General features: G+C 56.9%; 2 protein-coding genes across 5 annotated transcripts in view; one reads left to right on the top strand and one right to left on the bottom strand.

Moving 5' to 3' along the window:
* SLC2A1 (solute carrier family 2 member 1) lies at positions 790 to 15,332 on the top strand. 3 transcript variants are annotated; one of them, XM_021417782.1, is made up of 10 exons: positions 790 to 943; positions 5,165 to 5,257; positions 10,332 to 10,492; positions 11,089 to 11,329; positions 11,739 to 11,901; positions 11,988 to 12,175; positions 12,332 to 12,436; positions 12,605 to 12,706; positions 13,005 to 13,208; positions 13,611 to 15,332. In XM_021417782.1, exons 1-10 carry the CDS (start codon positions 806 to 808, stop codon positions 13,806 to 13,808), a joined length of 1,593 nt encoding a protein of 530 aa, XP_021273457.1. In that variant the 5' UTR covers positions 790 to 805; the 3' UTR covers positions 13,809 to 15,332. The 3 variants fall into 3 exon arrangements, with proteins under 3 accessions (XP_021273457.1, XP_021273458.1, XP_021273459.1); XM_021417783.1 differs by lacking the exon at positions 790 to 943 and adding an exon at positions 1,049 to 1,141 and having other exon boundaries at positions 13,611 to 13,808; XM_021417784.1 differs by lacking the exon at positions 790 to 943 and adding an exon at positions 1,278 to 1,437 and having other exon boundaries at positions 13,611 to 13,808.
* Positions 14,238 to 18,445, bottom strand: part of ZMYND12 (zinc finger MYND-type containing 12) — a 14,788-nt gene continuing 10,580 nt past the window's right edge. The window contains exons 8-9 of one of the 2 annotated variants that reach the window (XM_021417786.1): positions 17,405 to 17,547; positions 14,238 to 14,854 (exon numbers count right to left, since the gene is read on the bottom strand). In XM_021417786.1, the coding sequence (XP_021273461.1) occupies positions 17,428 to 17,547 (120 nt within the window). In that variant the 3' untranslated portion in view covers positions 14,238 to 14,854; positions 17,405 to 17,427. Of the gene's footprint in view, positions 14,855 to 17,099; positions 17,548 to 18,445 lie in introns of those variants that run through there. The other variant, XM_021417785.1, reaches the window with a different exon arrangement.

Below are 18,445 nucleotides of genomic sequence, written 5' to 3'. Positions count from 1 at the left end.
CCGTCACCTCTCACTCCCAGACTTACTCCTTCTGGAGCAAAACTTTGCTGGGATTTGGGGTTTCGCATTCGCGAAGCGGGGGAGAGCAAAGCACGGGGCTGCAGGAATGCGGGGTCTGCGCTTTGCGAACGCGAGGGTTCACCCGAATGCCCAAATTTGGAGCAAAGGAGGATTCCGGGAAGCGAACCTCCCCCCCTCCCTTTACCCCCCCCCGCACCGATCGCGACTTTTTGCACAATTCCCACTTTTCCCAAAGCAAAAACCGAGCGAGGAGCAACGAGCGGCCCGCCGCCCCCACGGCCGTTTGGGGGGAAAACACAGATTTTTGGCCTTTCCGAGACCGTGACAGCGGAAGGGGGGGAGGGTTGGGGCTCAGCCCCGGGCACACAAAGCCCCCGGCCCCGGCGCGGCCCCGCGGACGGAGGAGGGGCGGAGCCGGCGGACGTGCACGGCCGCACATCGCCCCGCGCCCCTCCCGGCCCCGTCCCGCGGCGCACCGACACACGGGGGTGTGCGCGCATACGGGGGGGGGGCGGGAGCGCACACGTGTGCTCTCGGCCGGACGGATTCACTCGTGCGCGCGCGCGCGCGCGGCCGCACGCGTTTACACGTGCGCTCGTGCACGCACTTGCGCGCACACCCCCCGCTTCCACGCGCACACCCCGCACGTGCTCCCCCCCCACGCCACGCCGCTCCGCGCTGCGCGCTCCCGCCCCTCGCACACCCCCGCCGGGCCCCCCGCTCGGGTCACGCCCCCTAGCCCCTGGCCACGCCCCCTGGCCACGCCCCCTCTCCCTCTCCACCAATGGGCGCCGCCTCGCTCCGTACCGCGCGCCCCACCTCTCTTAAGCCGCTCCAATGCCCCCGCGGCGGCCGCGCGACATCGCTCTGCTGCCCCGCGCCGATCCGCCGCCCCCGGAGAGCCATGGAGAGCGGCAGCAAGGTGTGCGGGGCCGGCTGCGGGCGGGAGGGGGGGCGAGGCGAGGCGCGGCGCGGCGAGGCTCGTCCCGGTGCGGCGGGGGAAGGGAGGGAGTTATGCAACGCGGTGCGGGGGGAGCGCGGGATGAGGGAGCGTGGAAAAACCCCGACGCGCCGTCGGGGTGGGGAGGGCAGCGCCGCCGGGATAGTGCTTAAAAAAAGGGTAAAAAAAAAAAAAATAGGGACGGAGCGCTGGGGGCGGGATGGGTACAGAAATACTTCGGGGTTTGCTGGGAGAAGGCAGCGCGGAGCGATCGCTGCCCCCCCCACCCCCCGGGCTGAGCCGGTTCCGTGCGGGGTAACGCGGAGCGCTGCGGTGCGGCGGTTCCTCGGCGTGGTGGGGAGCGTGAAACTGACGCAACTTTGTTAGGAGAGGAAGAGAGCGGATGGCGGCGCCGACTGGCTCTGTCCCGCGTCACCAAGCGGCGGGTCCCTTATTACAGCGCTCGTGGGTCCGCGGTAACAGCCTCTGCGCTGCGGAAGGGCGGAGGGGGGGGGGCTCTGCGGGGCCGGGGGGGCTTAGGTTTCCCGACCTCAGTTAGCTCAGCTCCGGCCCGGAATGGGCTCTGTGGGTTCGGTGACGGCCGCGCTCCGATCCGCCGTTGCCCCGTGGTCGTGGGCTGTGCGGGGCGGGGGGTTGGGAGCCCCTGCGTTCCCGCAGCGCCGTTTTTCTTCGTGCTCAGGGCTTTGCGTAACAGAACTCTCTCCGGGGCTGTTTGAGCGGCGAACTCGCGGTTGGCAAACGCGGAGATATCCCGTCCATGTCCCCAGCTGACCTTACTGAAAGAAAATATAACAGAGAGCGACGGCGTTGACCCATTTTCCTTCCCGTCGCGGAGGCCTTCCAGCAGCAGGAACCCCCGAGCGCGTCCGTGGTGCCACGGGGGGGCTGTGGGAAGCGCTGCGTCCCCGCGTTGCCGTGGCGGAGCCCCGTGCTGCATCCCAAGCACTGCACGCCGACCCCAGACGGGATCCGAGCGCGGTCGGCGTGGTGCTGTGCTGCGCTGGGGGGCTGCGAAGTCGCCGGGCAGAGTTATTTTCTGCTGCCCGCTGCTGCGCTCCCATGGCCCCACAGCCTCGCTCCGTGACCTTGCTGGCGGCTGCCGGGGGCAGGGGGGATTTACTGCACCGGGAGGGATTTGTGGGATGCCGGGTGCCCATGGGACCGCGCTGTGTGGGGCTCCCGAAGGCTGGGGTGTGCTTTAGCCGTGCCCCTATGGGAAATTCCAGCCGGGGATCTTTGAGCCATTCCCTCTCTGGGACTTCTTTATTTTGGTTTTGTCTTTGGGTTTTTTTTGGATGTTTTGGAGGATTATTCACTTCTTCGACCCGTGATGCTCCCAGCTGCTCCCCAGTGTTCTGTGCTGGGCAGGGCATGCGTCCGGGTGTTGCTCCCCGGCTTCTCTCCGTGCAGCATGCAGACTGTGCCCAGAGACGGCACGGGGACAGACGCTTGTCCCCGGTGAGGGTTAACAAAGCAGCGCTTGCTGCTTGGCTTGACCAGAGTTTCCCACGCCAGGCGGCCACTAGAAACTGTTTTTTCCCCCCCCCATGTTGAGCTTCTCCTTTCATGGACAGGCTCCGTGCAGGCACCCTGCATGGCCGCTGACTCACGCCTGCCCGGCACTGCCCCGGGACCGTGTCCAACAGAGACTGTGTGGGGCTCCTCCTGAGCATAAATCCCGTGGTTTCTGCCCAAGCAGCTTGCTCTTCCCTGCAGGGCAGTGAATTAGGGTCACCGTACGCGGGTTTTTGGTGAACATCCCTCCACACCTAGTGCAAGCTGGAGACTTTCACTCCTTGAACGCACTGAGGCTGCATGTCCCACTTCTTCCTCCTACACCCCATGCAAACACGGCGCTCTGAGCAGCGCGGCTTCCTGCAGCGCACCCCAACCCCCTGCTGGAGGAGCCCTTTGGGGACAGCCAGCATCGCCGTCGTCTTCCTGGAACAAAGTTCACAGTGGCAGCCGGCCGGCGGCACATCCCGCGCCTCTCGCTCCCTTCCCGTTGCCGGCCTTGCTAATGCAACGTGTGACTCACCGGCGCTTCCTGCTCGCGGTGTGACATACGTGGTACCGATGGCACGTGTTGCTGGACGTGCAAACTGGCGCTTGCCAGCCTGCTCCTGCTCCGGGAGAGCACTTTGCTGTGTCAAACGGGGCCAGAATCGCCACCCTCGGTGTGCAGAGAAACAAAGCACAGAGCGTTGTTTGCTCTTTTAGGTGTTGATTCGAGCACCGGGCACTTCTCGCATCTGCGTGCGCTGTGGTTGCGTGGGGCAAAGCCGCAGAAGTTGGCGCTGGGGGAGGCGGTGGCACCGCGCTCTGCTCTTTAACTTGTTGGCAGCGCTGCTCAGCCCGCTCTCACCCCGCGTTGCAGCCCTGCAGCCCGGTGCTGAGCTCGTTTTGCTGTGGCTGGGGGGAGCTGGGCTCGCTCCGCTCAGACGCTCTCTCCCCTTGGACGTGTCGAACAAAGCCAAGTGCCCAAACCTCCCCAATTCCCTGGGAAGCCCAATTGTTGCATTCAGGCCAATCCTAATTAATGAACTTAATTAACGGCGCGCTGGCTTTATTTCCTGAGGCAGCCCAGGGTCCCGTTTCTGCTCTTCCCACTGAACTTCCTAATTCCTTGTTATGGCAGAGGAGGGCAGGTTGGCAGGAGAGCTGGCAAGCTGCTACCGAATGCTTCGTTCCGCAGTGTGCATCCCTCGGTGCGTCTGTGTGCTCCCGTGCTTGGGTGGGTCCTGCTAACACCAGGTGTTGCTCTGTACTGGAAGTGAGCAGGGCTGCACCTCTCCTGCTCTGTGGGCACGTAGCAGGACCTGGGGTGGGGGTCCAGGGAGCAATGTGCTGCCCGTAAGCTGCAGCAGAGGGGGTTGGGGGATCTGTGTGCTGGGTTGCTGTGGTCTGGGGGCTTGCCTCGAGCACACTCAGTAACCACAGAACATTGTGAGGTGGAAGGAACCTGCAGGAATCCCTGAGCCCAACCCCTGGCTGTACGCAGCAACGCCCAAACTCCATGGCTGAGAGCGGTGTCCCAGTGCTCACAGTGTGGGGCTGTGCCCACCTTGCACTGAGGCAGAGCATTTCCCTAACCCCCAGCCTGACCCTCTGTGTGAAAATGGAGGGGGAAGCCAGCAGGCAGGGAGCGGGCTGAGAGCTGTGGGGATGGAAGCAGGGGAAGTGGTCGGTCGGAGCATGGCATGGGTTGAGCTGCTGGGGTTGTGCTGGGACAGCAGAGGAGGTGCCCGTGCAGGAAGCAGTGGTGCTCACTGATAGCCCAGAGAGGCGTAGCAGCCACCGGGAAGGAGAGGCAAGCCTGCTGTGGGTCCTGGGGCTGGGTGCTCCCGCGAGGCACCCTGGGCCCTGGAGAAGGGGCTTTAGGTTCACGTGAACGTCCCTAAGCTGCTTAACCCACCCTGGGAACTTCAATCCCATTTCTTGGGGCACTGAGGCTGGGCTGAGCAACGGGGAAATCTCCTGCCTGGGATAATTGGGCCATTGATAGAGGTGTCCAAGGGCTGGCCTGCCCTGACCTTGCTCCAAAACAAGCCTCTGATTGTTGTCGTAGCTTAAGCAGGAGAAAGGGGAGGTGGGCGAGGGCCTGCCAAACGGCCAGAGGCACTGAGAGGTTGGATAAACACTGGGTAACGAGGAGCTGGGCTCTGACACAATGCTTTGTTAGTGGCAGGGCATCCCCATGTTGGCGATGGGACGGAGCTGCGGGGCTGACCCTGAATTTGGGTGGCTCTGCTGCAGTCGGTCAGTTTGTGGGGAGCCCCTTCTGCCCCAAATCCGAAGGGGTAGGGGTGCGAGGCGTTGCAGTGTGGCTCAGGTGCTTGGAAGAGAGGTGGAAGCCACAGGCTGCTCCCGGGAGTGGAGGCAGGGCCGAGTCGGGGACGTCGCGGCACGCTCGGCCCGCGCTTATCTCTGCCTCTCAGCACGTGGCTGTGGTGCGTGCGGTCGCCCCAATGGGCCGCGCTTCCGGCCCGAATCTGGAGGCGAAAATAAAGAAATAAATTCCTGGAATCCCCAAATGGCGTTGTGTTGTTCTGCTTGTTGCTCAGCCCACGTGCATGTCAGAAAACCATGAAAGTGGGAGGGAGGGGGGGGGGGGGGGTTCCCTTTCATCTCTGCGGGGGCTGCAGGACGCACCTAACCCTCTGCTCCTTCTCCTTCCCGCAGATGACAGCTCGCCTGATGCTGGCCGTGGGAGGAGCAGTGCTGGGCTCGCTGCAGTTCGGCTACAACACCGGTGTCATCAATGCCCCGCAGAAGGTGAGAGCGGAGCGGTGCTGGCCACGAAAACAAACACGCCTCCGTCCCGCCTCGCGCATCGCCCTGAGCCCGGCCGAAATAGTACATCCTGCTAGGCAGCTTACCGCCCTAATGGGATTTGTTAAGGAGCTATTTAGCTCTTGTGTTCCCGGGAGAATTAGTTTCCTTTTTGCTTGGTGTTTCGCTGGCTGTTTCTGGGAATTGCGTGCCTGTGCTTGAGAGGCTCTCGGGGTGGGATCGGTGTAACTTTTAACCTCGGCCATAGCGAAGATTTGGAAGCTAATTAGGATCTTGGTCATCTCGGGCAGTGACTCCCTGCTGGGTGGCCAGGGGAGCTCCGGTGGCTGAGAGCTGGAGCCCGGCTGCGTGAGGCATGCCATGGGGACTGCAGCACTTTCTCTGGTGTGGCTTTGCTGGGTGAACAATGGAGGAGTTAGGGATGAGCCGGCCTGGGAGTGCTCACCCACACGGCCCCGCAGATGGAGATAACAGCCCCGGTGGGCTGCCCGCACTGGGAGGAGCTGATAATTACTGCCCTGGCAGAGGCTGCAGGATACCGCTGGGTTGGGGTTGCTGGAGCTGCCCAGTCTCTTCCAAAAGGAAGCGAGGTGCCCCAGGCCCCCTGTGCCTGCCAAGCCTTTACATTGCCCCTCCTCCAGTGCTCCTGCCCCACCGGCTCCAGATTAGGGCTGCAGGAGGGCAGGCAACCGGCGCTTCCTCTGCCCGCGCCCTTTCACCGCGGTGGGGGGATGCCCGAGAGCTGGCTCATCCTTGACTCAGCAGGCGCCGGGCGGTGGCGGCCAGGGAGGGGGAGGCAGGGCCGGCCCTGTTCTGGGTGTGGGAGCAATAACTCACCTGGCCTGGGTGACTGCTGGGCCGTGGCGTGCCGTGCTCTATCCTGCTGTCGGGACCTGAGCCCCTCGCCCAGCTGCTGGGCTCCATGGGGTGGATGTGGACCCACTGGGGGAGGTGGTGGTGGTCCTCAATGGGGCAAGGTGAGATACTACGAGGATCCTCAAAGGGAAGCTTACATTACCACCTAATTGGGGTCTTAAAGGGTGAGAGCATCATGATGCCTGGGGGAGCAGAGATGGGGGGGACACTATGCAGCCACCAGAGGCCAAATGTCCCCAGGAGGTGAGTGCATGTGTTGGGGCAGACGAGGAAACACAAGCTGTGTGCTAAGGGCAACAAACAGCAGTAGGGATTTGCTGTTTCCTATACCACAACTAGCAGAAGCCAGTACCGTCCTGTGACCAGGCATCTGGTGGGGACCTGGGAGTCCTGCGAAACTTGGGTTCCCCTGAACTGCACGGCCTTTTGAAGTTTTATGGCCCTGGAAGTGTTAGCTCAGAAATTCTCTATTGTGCTTGTAACATGCCCTGGGCAAAGCTCGGTTGCCAGGGCAAGGTGTTGAAAGACAAACTGGGCTGCAGCTGCTGCTCAGCTTGAAGGAACTGGCTGTTCCTGGGCTGCGGGGAGAGCTAAAACATCCAAACCTCCGATGCACAATCCCGAATAATTAAAACTCCAAGGCAGAATTTGTGCCATGAGAGTATTAATCCTATTACTGGTGGGATTGGCGGATGGGCTGCAAGGTCTTCTGACGTTGCATTGGAGCACAAACAGCAGTGTGTCACCTTGAGTACTGAATGGGAAAAGACCCCATGCAAAAACAAAAACTTGCCAAACTCTGTCTGTGTGGAAAGCAGAGTCCTCTCAGTGGAGGTGAGTGGGTTTGCCATCGTGCCCGGGCACCAGCAGGACCCACCTGCGCTGGTTGGTGGCCTTTGTGCTGCATGACAGGCTCTGCAGGGCAGTGGCTGGGGAGCGCCGTGTGCCTTGTGCCAGGAGCTGGGCGGTGAGCTGAGGAGACCTGGATGGCATCTGCTCCAATTTCCCCATCCCCAAAGCCCCGTGCAGAGTGCTCCTGATGCAGTGCTGAGTGCGCAGGGACCTCGGGGAGCAGACGTGCTGTAATTACTGCATTGCATCAGTGCCCTACCTGCCCGTCTCCGGTGCCTGGGATGGGGATGCGAGTCACTTCCTTACGTCTCTATCTTCCTGATGGCTGAGGGGATTGTTCTGCAGCCTGTCCTGCTGACCTCCTGCCAAGGGGGGGGTGTGAGCACATCCCAACTGTCCTTTGGGGTCTTCCCTTGGGACAGCACCAGGCTGGGGGGAGGGGGGAAGCAGATGGATGTTTGGCAAGGGATGGGTAAGGCCTTCCCACAAGGTGTGTTTCCCCATCTTGCAGGGCCTGGGGGATGATGTCCAGCTGTGCCCTCAGTGCTGGGGGCTCTGCTTCATGCAGACCTGCAGTGAACAAAGGTCCCTGCGCTGTCTCCGTTTCCCCGGGATGGGCTGTGCTTTGGGGGAGGGTGAGCCTCCCAGCAATTGCTTTGGGATGCAGAAGAGCTGGGGAAGCACTTTGGGATGCCCTCTTACTGCAGAAAAGGTGCACGAATCTCTTGGCTTCAGCGATGTGCACACAGCAAGGTTTGCTTGTGCCCGCTCCCTGTGTCCAGCTGCCTCACCAAAAAAACAGCCAAGAAAGTGTCCTTTCTTACTGCGAGGGCTGAACGCTGGTTTTTGTGGTCCTCCCAATATAGCCCATGCTGCTGAAACAGCTGCTTGTTCCTTGTGGGGCGGTGGTAGAGGCAATGCATGGAGGGGATGGCGTGAAAGCGGGTGAGGGCTGAAATGAAGTGGGGAGAAGGAGGAAGGCAGGGAGGCACAGACAGCCTTTGCAAACTGGAACACCCCCCTTGTTCCTCTCCCATTAAGCTCAAAAGGGTTTTTCATCCCCTCCCAGCAATCAGCTCACAGCAGGGTTCCACACTGGTCCCTTCTGCCCTGGGGAAAGGGACTGGGAGGAGGGATTTGGAGTGCTGCCTGTTTGACCCCTTGGGCCTTCGCAGTGCAGGGAGGAGCAGTAAAACCACAGCTCAAAGGAAGCAGGGCTCGGCCAGCTCTGGGGCATTGGCCGTCACTTGGATTCCTCTCTGCTTCTTAGGAAGTGAGCTGCAGGCTTCTGGGGAAGGCAGGGAGGAATCTGGTGCGGCCTCTCCCTGTCCCATTTGTCCTCCCTGCGAGGCTGTAAAGCAGTGAACCGGGGCCGCTGGTGATAAAAATTCCACTTGTACGCGTCCCGGAGAGGATCCACTGCAACCTGATCGTGCTTTGTGTGGAGCTGCATCCCAGGTCCCATTGCAGGCCCTATTTTTAGCCCGCATCACGCTGGTGCGTTCATTACATAAATTGTTAAATAACTGCAGCCACTAAGTTCCTGGTAGAGAAGGCAGGCTTATTGCTTCTCTGCCCAGCTTGAGCTTTAAACGCAGCTTCCCTTTAACCATCTGCCTCCTTAACACAATTTTCAGGTGTCTAATAATCAGGACTTAGAGTTTCAGGCCCTCCTTTATCATCTGGGAAGAGAAATCCAGAGCTGCATGTGTGGCAGGGAGATGGCATCTCCAAGTTGTGCTGCTGCGAGTGGCGTCGTTAAGGCAGCGGGCTTTTCTTTTTTCTGATGTGTACTCCGGTTGTAGTTACAAATATTTTGGTGACCTTAGGTAGGAAGAAGCCTTGGGGCCCATTGCTTTGTCAAAGAGCAGCTCCTGTTGCTGCATGAAGCCCTTTCTCCTTGCAGCCGGCGGAGCTCCTCTGTTAGTAGGGACAGTGTTGGTGTACCTGAGCCTTTATTTCTTCAGGGCACAGGTGTGTTGCTCTGGGTAGGGGCTGCCCGTGGCCCTTGTTGGCTTGCTTCAAGCTCTCTGGCAGCTGGCTGGCTGTGTTTTAGAAATACACAGGGACCCGAGCTGCTCCCGCAGCCCCGCTCACCCCCTCGCCGTCGCTCGCTGCATCCCTGCCTGTCCGTGGTGACCCAGGGAGGAGCCTGACCTTCCTGCAGTGGCTTCAGAGGCATTTTGGCAGCGCCGAGCCTTGGCAGGGTGAGCCCAGAACCTGTCTGGCTGCATTTTCGCTGCGCATCCCATCGGGTTTCCTCCCAGATCCGAGCCGTGCTATCAGCTTGCTGCCAGCCTGCAGCTGGGTGGCTCCCACCTAGTGGAAAGCAAAGGAGCGCTGGGTTTAATGGGAACGTGCCGGCAAACCAGGGCTTGCTCGGTGACACATTGTCTTGTGATGGGGAAGAGATGGGCCAAGCCTTGTGACTGAGGCTTGCAGGGTGATGGGGAGCTGCCCGCAGTCTGTAGGTGGCTTGGCTGAGGCCGAGGAATTCATGGCACTGGTGATGCAGATGAAATCTCGAACAGCAAGAGTGGAGGAGGACTTGCCCAGCCTTAGCAGAAGGGTGCGTGGGTAATAGCTAGGGAAAGCTTTGAAGCTCTGTGCCTGCGCCAGCCTGGGTGTCAGCGGTGAAGGTGCCCTGCTGCCAGGCGATCCCAGCCTCCTTGTTTGGGCTGTGGCACTGAAATCATGGCAGGGTTGATGCTCCAGGTGTGGAGGTGCAGCTGCCTGTGGGGAGGAACTAGGATGGCAGCGGCTGTGACGAGGCCAGGAGTCTCACTCCCCACTGAAACTGGGCATGGGAATTTTGGTTGCTGGCGGAGGATGCGAGGCTCAACACAGTCCATCTGAGCAGCTGCATGTGGCTGCAGTGTAGGAGTTGTGCCCGGGCTGACACTGGGCTGTGCAGCTGGGGCTGGAGCCTGTGGTGTCTGCTCCACTTCAAAGCAAGCCTGGGCAAAGCTTCGCATCCCGTGGCTGGTGAACCCTGCCAGGGGCACCTGCAGTGCCAGGGGGCCGGGCCGGGCCTGCAGTGAGCCCAGACCCAGGGGACCGATGTTGGGCTGTCACATCCTTCCCAAGCCAATGGTGCTTGGAGTAAGGTGTGCTGGGGGCTGTGTTGCATCCACCATTGCAATGGGACGTTGTCAGTGCTGTGGATCTGGTCACAGGCAGCTCTTCCTCAAGGAAATGCTGTGTGTTGGGGCAGGCTGTGAGTGTGGACAAGCCCAGCCCTGCACAGCATGGCCCTGCAGGCAGATGTATATGAACCACTCAGCATGAGACAACCTTACCCTGTGGTTTCATTTCTTCCCCCTTGCAGGTGATTGAAGACTTCTACAACCACACCTGGCTGTACCGATATGAGGAGCCCATCAGCCCTGCCACCCTCACCACGCTGTGGTCCCTCTCTGTTGCCATCTTCTCGGTCGGAGGCATGATTGGATCCTTTTCCGTGGGACTCTTTGTCAATCGCTTTGGCCGGTGAGTGCCAAGCATGTGCCACCTCCCCTGGTGGCGGGGCCTGGCTCTGGTGCTCATGCCTTGCCTATGAGACCATTCTTCCAGCCTCTGTAGCTTATTACTGCCTGTGCTGGGAGCTGCCAAGCCTTCTTTCCTGGCCTCCCCAAGGCTTGGCCTGCTGCAGAGCTGAGCTCTTCATGCGAGCCAAAAGCATGTAGTCTGTCCCTTAATAGCTTCCCCATTGGCCTTTTCAGAGTCTGCTGTTTCAAATAAGTGTGTATCAAAACCGCACCGTGTTGTGCTCCTTTGGGCAGCATCTGTTTAACTCTCTGGCTGTCACGGGGGAGCATCAGCTTTTTCCTGCCGAACCCTGTGAGTGCCTCCGCTTCCCAGCGGTGTGCGGCCATGTGCCTGCACTGCCCCGGAGGCTGCGCAGACAGATTGTGAGTCCTGTGTGGTGCTTACGCTTCAGCCTTGGATGCTTTTCTGCATGGGGAATGACTCTGGACGCCTCCCTCGTGCAAAGAGTTGGCGTTTGGTTTCATGTGGCTAAGCAGCCCCTCCCGATACCCCCTTGAGTCTGGTGTTCTCATCGCCTTCCCTCTTTGCCTCCACAGGCGCAACTCCATGCTGATGTCAAACATCCTCGCCTTCCTGGCCGCTGTCCTCATGGGGTTCTCCAAGATGGCTTTGTCCTTTGAGATGCTCATTCTCGGCCGCTTCATCATTGGCCTGTATTCCGGCCTCACCACCGGCTTCGTGCCCATGTATGTGGGCGAGGTGTCGCCAACCGCGCTGCGGGGCGCGCTGGGGACCTTCCACCAGCTTGGCATTGTTGTGGGCATTCTCATTGCACAGGTAAGTGCTGTCCAGGGGGTCTGTCTGTCTGCAGCACTGTTTCTGGATAGTCAGTAAGGATTTTCTCTGTGTTGCTGATGCTGCTCCGGGTCTCAGGTGGCCCAGGAGCATTGCTCTGTGGCTCTGCACAGCCCTTCAGGAAGAGCCAGGGTTGGAGGGATGGAGCAGGGCTCAGCAGGCACCAGGATGCTGTGAGATATAGAGTTTGGATGCCCAGCATTGCGATGTAATGTCTGCAGGCTGCTTGAACGCAGCATGGTGCTCTGCCCCTCTGATAGGCACGCTGTGAGGCTTTGAGTGTCCATGGGTGCCCCACGAAGCAGAGCTGGATCCAGCTTGCAGCAAGCTGGGTTAAAGGAGAAGGGGAGACTCCACAGCACTCATGAGGCTCAAACCCTCTTGTTCTCAGGTGTTTGGCTTGGACTTGATCATGGGAAATGACTCGCTCTGGCCGCTGCTCCTGGGGTTCATCTTCATCCCTGCCCTGCTGCAGTGCATCATCCTGCCCTTTGCCCCTGAGAGCCCCCGCTTCCTCCTGATCAATCGCAACGAGGAGAACAAAGCCAAGAGCGGTGAGTGACTCGCATCCCTGAGCTCATCCTGCTGTGTGTGTGGGGCCCTCGGTCACTCCTGACCTGGTCTGTCTGCTTCCCTTCAGTCCTCAAGAAGCTCCGGGGCACAACAGATGTCAGCAGTGACCTGCAGGAGATGAAGGAGGAGAGCCGGCAAATGATGCGAGAGAAGAAGGTCACTATAATGGAGCTCTTCCGCTCTCCCATGTACCGCCAGCCCATCCTCATCGCAATCGTGTTGCAGCTGTCCCAGCAGCTCTCAGGGATCAATGCGGTGAGTGTAGGGCTGGGGACCCACCACGGGTCAGCTTGTTTCACCCAGCCACAAGAGCACGGGCCATGCTGGGTCTGGTGTGCGTGGCTTGCAGGTTGGGGCCAGCCCCAAGCTGAGGTGACTCCTTTCCTCATGGCACATCCTTTCTGTCTGTAGGTTTTCTACTACTCCACCAGCATCTTTGAGAAGTCAGGCGTGGAGCAGCCCGTCTATGCCACCATCGGCTCTGGGGTGGTGAATACAGCTTTCACTGTTGTTTCGGTGAGTTGTAGCCTGCCTTGGCCACCCCCTCCCCCTGAGAGCTTTGCACTGGGCTGGGTGGGGGTGGTGAGTGTGTGACATGCTACCTGAGAAGGTGGGTGCAGGGAGGGAGGTAGGAGGGGATTTTCTCCAGCTGGAGGTGCTGACAGATGTCTCCCTACCTGACAGCTCTTTGTGGTGGAGCGAGCTGGACGCAGGACCCTTCACCTCATCGGCCTGGCGGGGATGGCAGGGTGTGCCGTGCTCATGACCATTGCTCTGACGCTGCTGGTGAGTGATGGGGGCTGCTGGGGAGTGGGTGGGAGGAGGCCCTGCACACCGCTCCTCACTGTGGTGGCTTGTGGGGAGATGGGGTTGGAGATGAGGAAGGACGTTCTCCCAGGGATCTGTGTGGTTTTCTCTGTGCAGATCTCTCTTGGGGTCCCAGGAACCCTGTTTCCAGTCTAGAGAAACCTCATGGCTTTTGCTACCATCGCACTTGTCTGCAGTCTCCCCTGTGCTGGCCACGTGCTTTGTCCATCCCCATGAGCAGCATTTGCTGACCTGTTTTCTCTCTCCCTTGGACTAGGACCAAATGCCCTGGATGTCCTACCTCAGCATCGTTGCCATCTTTGGGTTTGTGGCCTTCTTTGAGATCGGTCCAGGCCCCATCCCCTGGTTTATTGTGGCAGAACTGTTCAGCCAAGGCCCTCGTCCTGCTGCCTTCGCTGTTGCTGGGCTGTCTAACTGGACCTCGAACTTCATTGTGGGCATGGGCTTCCAGTACATTGCGGTAATCACCTCCTGTTTGCTGGGGCAGTGGGTCTGGGGTGTGTGTGCGGACAGCATAACGCTGCACCAGTTGGATGATGTGCATAGATGAGATTCCTGAGCCCTAAAACCTGTGTTAGGATTGTGACTTGGGTTTGCTTTGAGCTTGGTATGGGGAATGCCCCTAGGGAGGAGGTGTGGGGAAGCTGTGTCCAGGAGCACGCTGGCACTGTTTTTGAAGCAGTGGGTACGGGCAGGACAGTCACCACATGGCAAGTTCCTCAGGGTGGGGAGGGTGCAGGCCGTGGTGCTTTGCTTTGTGCCCAGCACTGGCAGATGGCTGCGCTCTGGCAGCCCCAGCAGAGCCCCAGGTTTTAGTGGCTCCATCCACACGCTCACTGCTTCTTGGCGCTCTCCTTTTCAGCAACTCTGCGGCTCCTACGTCTTCATCATCTTCACGGTGCTGCTAGTCCTCTTCTTCGTTTTCACCTACTTCAAGGTGCCGGAGACAAAGGGCCGGACCTTCGATGAGATCGCCTCCGGCTTCCGTCAGGGGGGTGCGAGCCAGAGCGACAAGACCCCGGATGAGTTCCACAGCTTGGGTGCTGACTCCCAGGTCTAACCAGCTGCGGCACGTCCCATCTCCTCCGAGCCTCCTAACTTCTCTCCTGAGTGTTTTTAATACTTTGTACAGAAACGAGGAAGGAGGGAGCGGGGGGTCTGGCTCTTCTGCATATGCTCCTTCTCCAGACTCCCCCACGGGCCGCCTGGTTCATCAGTGACTGACTGACGTATTTTTGCTAGGAACGATTTTAGCTGGTTTCACGTCCAGGATTTCAAAGCCGATAGATTCAGAAACAATGACTAATGTTTTAAAACCAACCAAGCAGCATCCTCCAGCCTCCGCGAGCAGGAGGGTGGCTCCCTTTTTAAAGAAGAGATAGGTTATTTCATGCAGAAATCACATAGCGGAGGTTTTTAAAGCTGGAAACTTTTTTTAACATTCTAATCATAGAGAAATCGTGTAATTTGACTAAGTCTAAACCAACAGTTTTTTTTTTTTTTAGAGTTCTTTTTTAAAGCAGTCTAAGATTTCAACCCCCCACTGGGCTCGTGGGTGGGGATTCCCTGCCCTCTGGGAGCACCTCGGGGCAGCGCTGAGGATGAGAGGGGTGGGCACAGCCCTGCTCCTCTGTAGGTGCCGGAGCGCAGCGCTTCCCACGGAGCAGGTTGGGGAGGTCACCAGTACTGGAGCAGGTTGCAGAGCGCCGTCTCCCCTTGTGCAGGCTCCTGGAACAGCTTCTCAGCTTTCTGAGCGGAGGGCTGCGTGCACTTCCTCGCCTGGATTTCATCCGTTCCCGTGCTGGCTGCAGGCTCAGGCGGGCTGAGGTGGGAGGGGAGGGGGTCTCTTAGCGTATTCTCGGCAATATTTGCCTTATTGGTCAACTGTAGCACGAAGTGCTGGGGGAGAGGAGCGGGAGCTCAACCGGCAGCGCAGAGCTGCGGCCTCAGCCTTCCCTGGCACAGTGCTGTCCCCCGGAGCCCTGCGGTGACGGGAGCGGCTGGCGGTCCCACGCTGCAGCACACCTTGCCCATCGCTACCACATCGATCCTGGAGTCACCGAAATTCACCACACGGATACATACATTTCCTGCTCTGTGTATAGACTGGAAGATATTTATATTATATATATTTTTGTTCAATGGTGTTAATAGTAGACGTTAAGTTATAGTGCTTCTGATTGACAAGGAACGTACTGTAAATATTCTTGGAGTATATTCACAGTGTATAATGTATACAAAAAGGTACAGATGCAAAGGTTTAGTCTCTATAGCGACTCTAAGGAAAGCTTGTACATGGTTAGGATGACTTTTGTATAGTTAATTACCTGCACTGTAGTTGTATCTATTGCACTGAATTTTAGTCCTTAGTATATTAAAAATGAGAAATACTGTTCTTTTAAAACAAAACTTTAAAAATCCAACACAAAAAGCAGCCCTTCTCCCCCGAGTGCAACTGTTGTAGGAGCTACTGGCACATTCCCAAAGCTGTGTGCAGTTATTTAATAGTGTGTTTTTTTTTTTTAATTTATTTGTCTGTTTTGGAAGTGAGTATATTGAAAATAAAGGTAGAAAAAAAAAAAAAGAAGAACGTGACAAAACTCATCACATATCTGTGCAGCATCCCGAAAACTGCACACACTTTTTCTTTTTTTTCCTAATGTGCATATACATAAGTGCCAAGAGAATGGAGAAAGGCGTGTGGTGTGCTAACAATAAACAGGAATGTATGCAGCGACCCAACCTGCTGTGCTGTGTGCCTTTATTTTTGGGGGGAGCGCCGCTGGATGGAGCGCAGCGGGTCAGAGCTTCAGCAAGGCCACCCGTGGGTGCAGCTCCGGGGCTGTTTGTAGGGGGTTTATGTCCAACCTCTGTTCTGGTGGTAGCAGTGGGTTCCCTAGCAAGAGCTGCTCCTTGCCAAAGCTTTCTCTTGCAGGGACACAAAGCTCCTCGTTATGAAATGCCTGCACTGCGCTCCTGGCTGTGTTGTTGCCATCTCCTGGCTGCTTCCTGGGGGAATTTCTCCTTTACCCAAACTGGTGCCAAGGGCTGCAAGTCTGGACACTGCCGGGCAAAGAAATGCTGAGCTTGTTTGCTTTGGTTTTCTGCTATTTGTTGTAATAGCTCTTTGCCCTAAAGTGTATGCAGGGGATACGGCTGTTTCAGAGGGTCATAGAAAAGTGCTCCTGTAAAAATCTTCCAGCTCTTCCCAAAATATTCTGCGTGCTGGGACGCTGGGTTGCCCCAGGCTGCTCTCGTCACTGTTACTGCCACTTCCATTCCCTTCTCATCACTGTGCGGGCCCTGCTACTGGAGATGCCCAGCATGCGGATCTATGAAAAATTAATTTTCACACTGCTTTAAGCAGCCAACAGTGATGCTGTGCCGTGTGGCAGCGCCATGGAAGGGACACCAGCCCTGATATGTCACACAGAGCCAGCCTGGCCGTGGCATGTCTTGGGGGATTACTGCCACAGCTCCAAATCCCCAGCCACAGTGACCCAAATCCTCCACGTCCTGAGGCACCGTGCCAGCAGGCGCCGAGCATCCTGGCTGCCGGCATCCCCTGCTCCCACAGGCATTCCTACACACTTGGGGAGCTGCCCTGGTCTGCCATGGGGCCCCTTGCATGCACTGATCACAGCTATTCCACCCTGTGCAATTAAAAATCAGTTGAATTGGAGTGAGTGACTTTCCCTTTACTAGCGGCATCAATCCCTTCTAATTGGTCAAGTCCCAGCTCGACGAACCATTTAAAAGCGTACTTGACTCCAACCCAATTCAGCAAGGCAATTAAATGCATTCATAAATCCTCCTGAAGTAAATGAGACTTAATCGTAGGCTTAAAGCTCAGCTGAATCCAGACCTTAGCAGCAGGGCAAGTTTCCCTTAACCTCTCCCAGCGGTGCATGGCTGTCACATGCTCCAGTGTCTGAACCAAGTTCACTGCACAGCTGCCTCCAGCCCTGCACCCATCTCGCTCTTGGGGACTCCTCTAGCTCTCCCCTAGAGCCCCTGGCCTTCACTGCTAGGGCCACGTGTACCCTGTGCCCTGCCATTCTTCCTTCTCTGCTCTCCAGGGCACTGGCAAGGAAGCCTGTGAGGGCTGCAGGTTGGCAGCCAGCTTGATGGAGGTCTGCAAAAAAGTGAGAGCGTGGATTTGGAAATGGAGGGGCACTTCAGAAAGGTAGAAAGCAACACCTGAACTAGTCCAACCAGGTTCTGGGGAGCAGGTGTCAACCATCCAAGTTAGGAATGCAGTGGAGACGTTCCCCCAGCCCCTCCCATAGCCTTCCACCATATCTTACTCATCAAAGTGAAAATAAAATTGAGGAAAACAGTAACAAACACATTTCAGTTGGTCTTAACTTCTTGTCAGACAATGTGATAAGAGGCTGTTACCCTTGTTTATGTTAGCAAGTAGGTAACAATTTATGCACCTTGCGTTGGTACTGCTTTTGTTTCCCATAGTCATGCTGTTAACAGTCTGCAGAGGTTGACAAGCACCTAACAATTAACTAATACCACAAGCTCAGCTTTCAAACTTCCAGATGGAAAGGGATACTTCTAGAAAGGTGGCAACAGCAGAAAGGACTTATAGCTTGCAATGCATTTTCAACACATTCAGCCACCTAGTTAGATAACCTAGCCAAGCACCTGGCTTTGGTAGAAGGAGCTCCTTATTTTGTGCAGGAAGGCTGGGAGTCGATCAGCTTTAGCAAATGGCCGACGGCTTCTAGAGGCTCTTGTTGGGGCAGTTGTTTCAGCAGGTCAAAGGCTTTCATCCCTATTTCACAAGCCTGGAGTGAAACAGAAATAACAATGTAATTGTGAAGAATTTGGCTTTTCTCAAGGGGTACTTAAAATACCTGTAGAGACTCATTGAAATGGCTGCGCTGGATCTGATCCAGGCTCCAATTGCTCAGCCGCCTGCTTCAGAGGGTGACCTGTACAAGCTGCTTTAAAGGAGAGAGTAAAGCTGCCAACAGATATCATATTTAGGATCCAGTGGTGCAGACAGAAGAGATTACCAACCCCAGCTCCTCCTGCTGGAGAGCATTACCTGCCATCTGACACAACAGTTCATCTGAACATTCTGAAAGCTATTTCAGGAAAAACCAGCTGCACTGACTCCATTTGAACTAAATCCCTCATTTCCCTTGGTAGCTCTTCCAGTGACTAGACATTCTCACAATTACAAAGCTTTACCTTTTTTTTTTTTCTACTTTGAATTTCTTTCTTTGTGTTGTCCAAACACTTATTTGCACTATAGCTTTCTCTAATACAACAGAGACTGTTAATAATCTGTATTTCCATCCTCCAAATCACAGAAAAAACCTGAGATTCCGACTGCTCCATCCAAAAAAAGAGGCCTGATTTTCAGATGGTTAATGCTCAGCACTTTCTCAAAATTAATTATTTTAAGTGCAGAAAATTGCACACTGAAGTTTGCAGTTGTGTCTGAAACTTTTAGCCATAAGATATCAAATACAGCAGCATAAATTCAAAACTGAATAACAGGGTCCCATCGTGGTGATTACAGGGAGTCTTGCTCACGGAGGGATGCATGCAAGGCCTACGTCTTTCTCAGTGGATAACATCCAACCTGATGTCTAAATGTGGCTTGTGACAGACACCTACATTGCCAGGATGAAGGACAAACCTAGAAAATGTGAGTAACTGCAGGATCCACTGTGG

The sequence above is a fragment of the Numida meleagris genome, chromosome 20, assembly GCF_002078875.1.
Source record: "Numida meleagris isolate 19003 breed g44 Domestic line chromosome 20, NumMel1.0, whole genome shotgun sequence".
In the NCBI taxonomy this organism is placed as follows: domain Eukaryota; kingdom Metazoa; phylum Chordata; class Aves; order Galliformes; family Numididae; genus Numida; species Numida meleagris.
The sequence above is the reverse complement of the archived record's forward strand: the minus strand, read 5'-3'. Positions and strand labels throughout refer to the sequence as shown.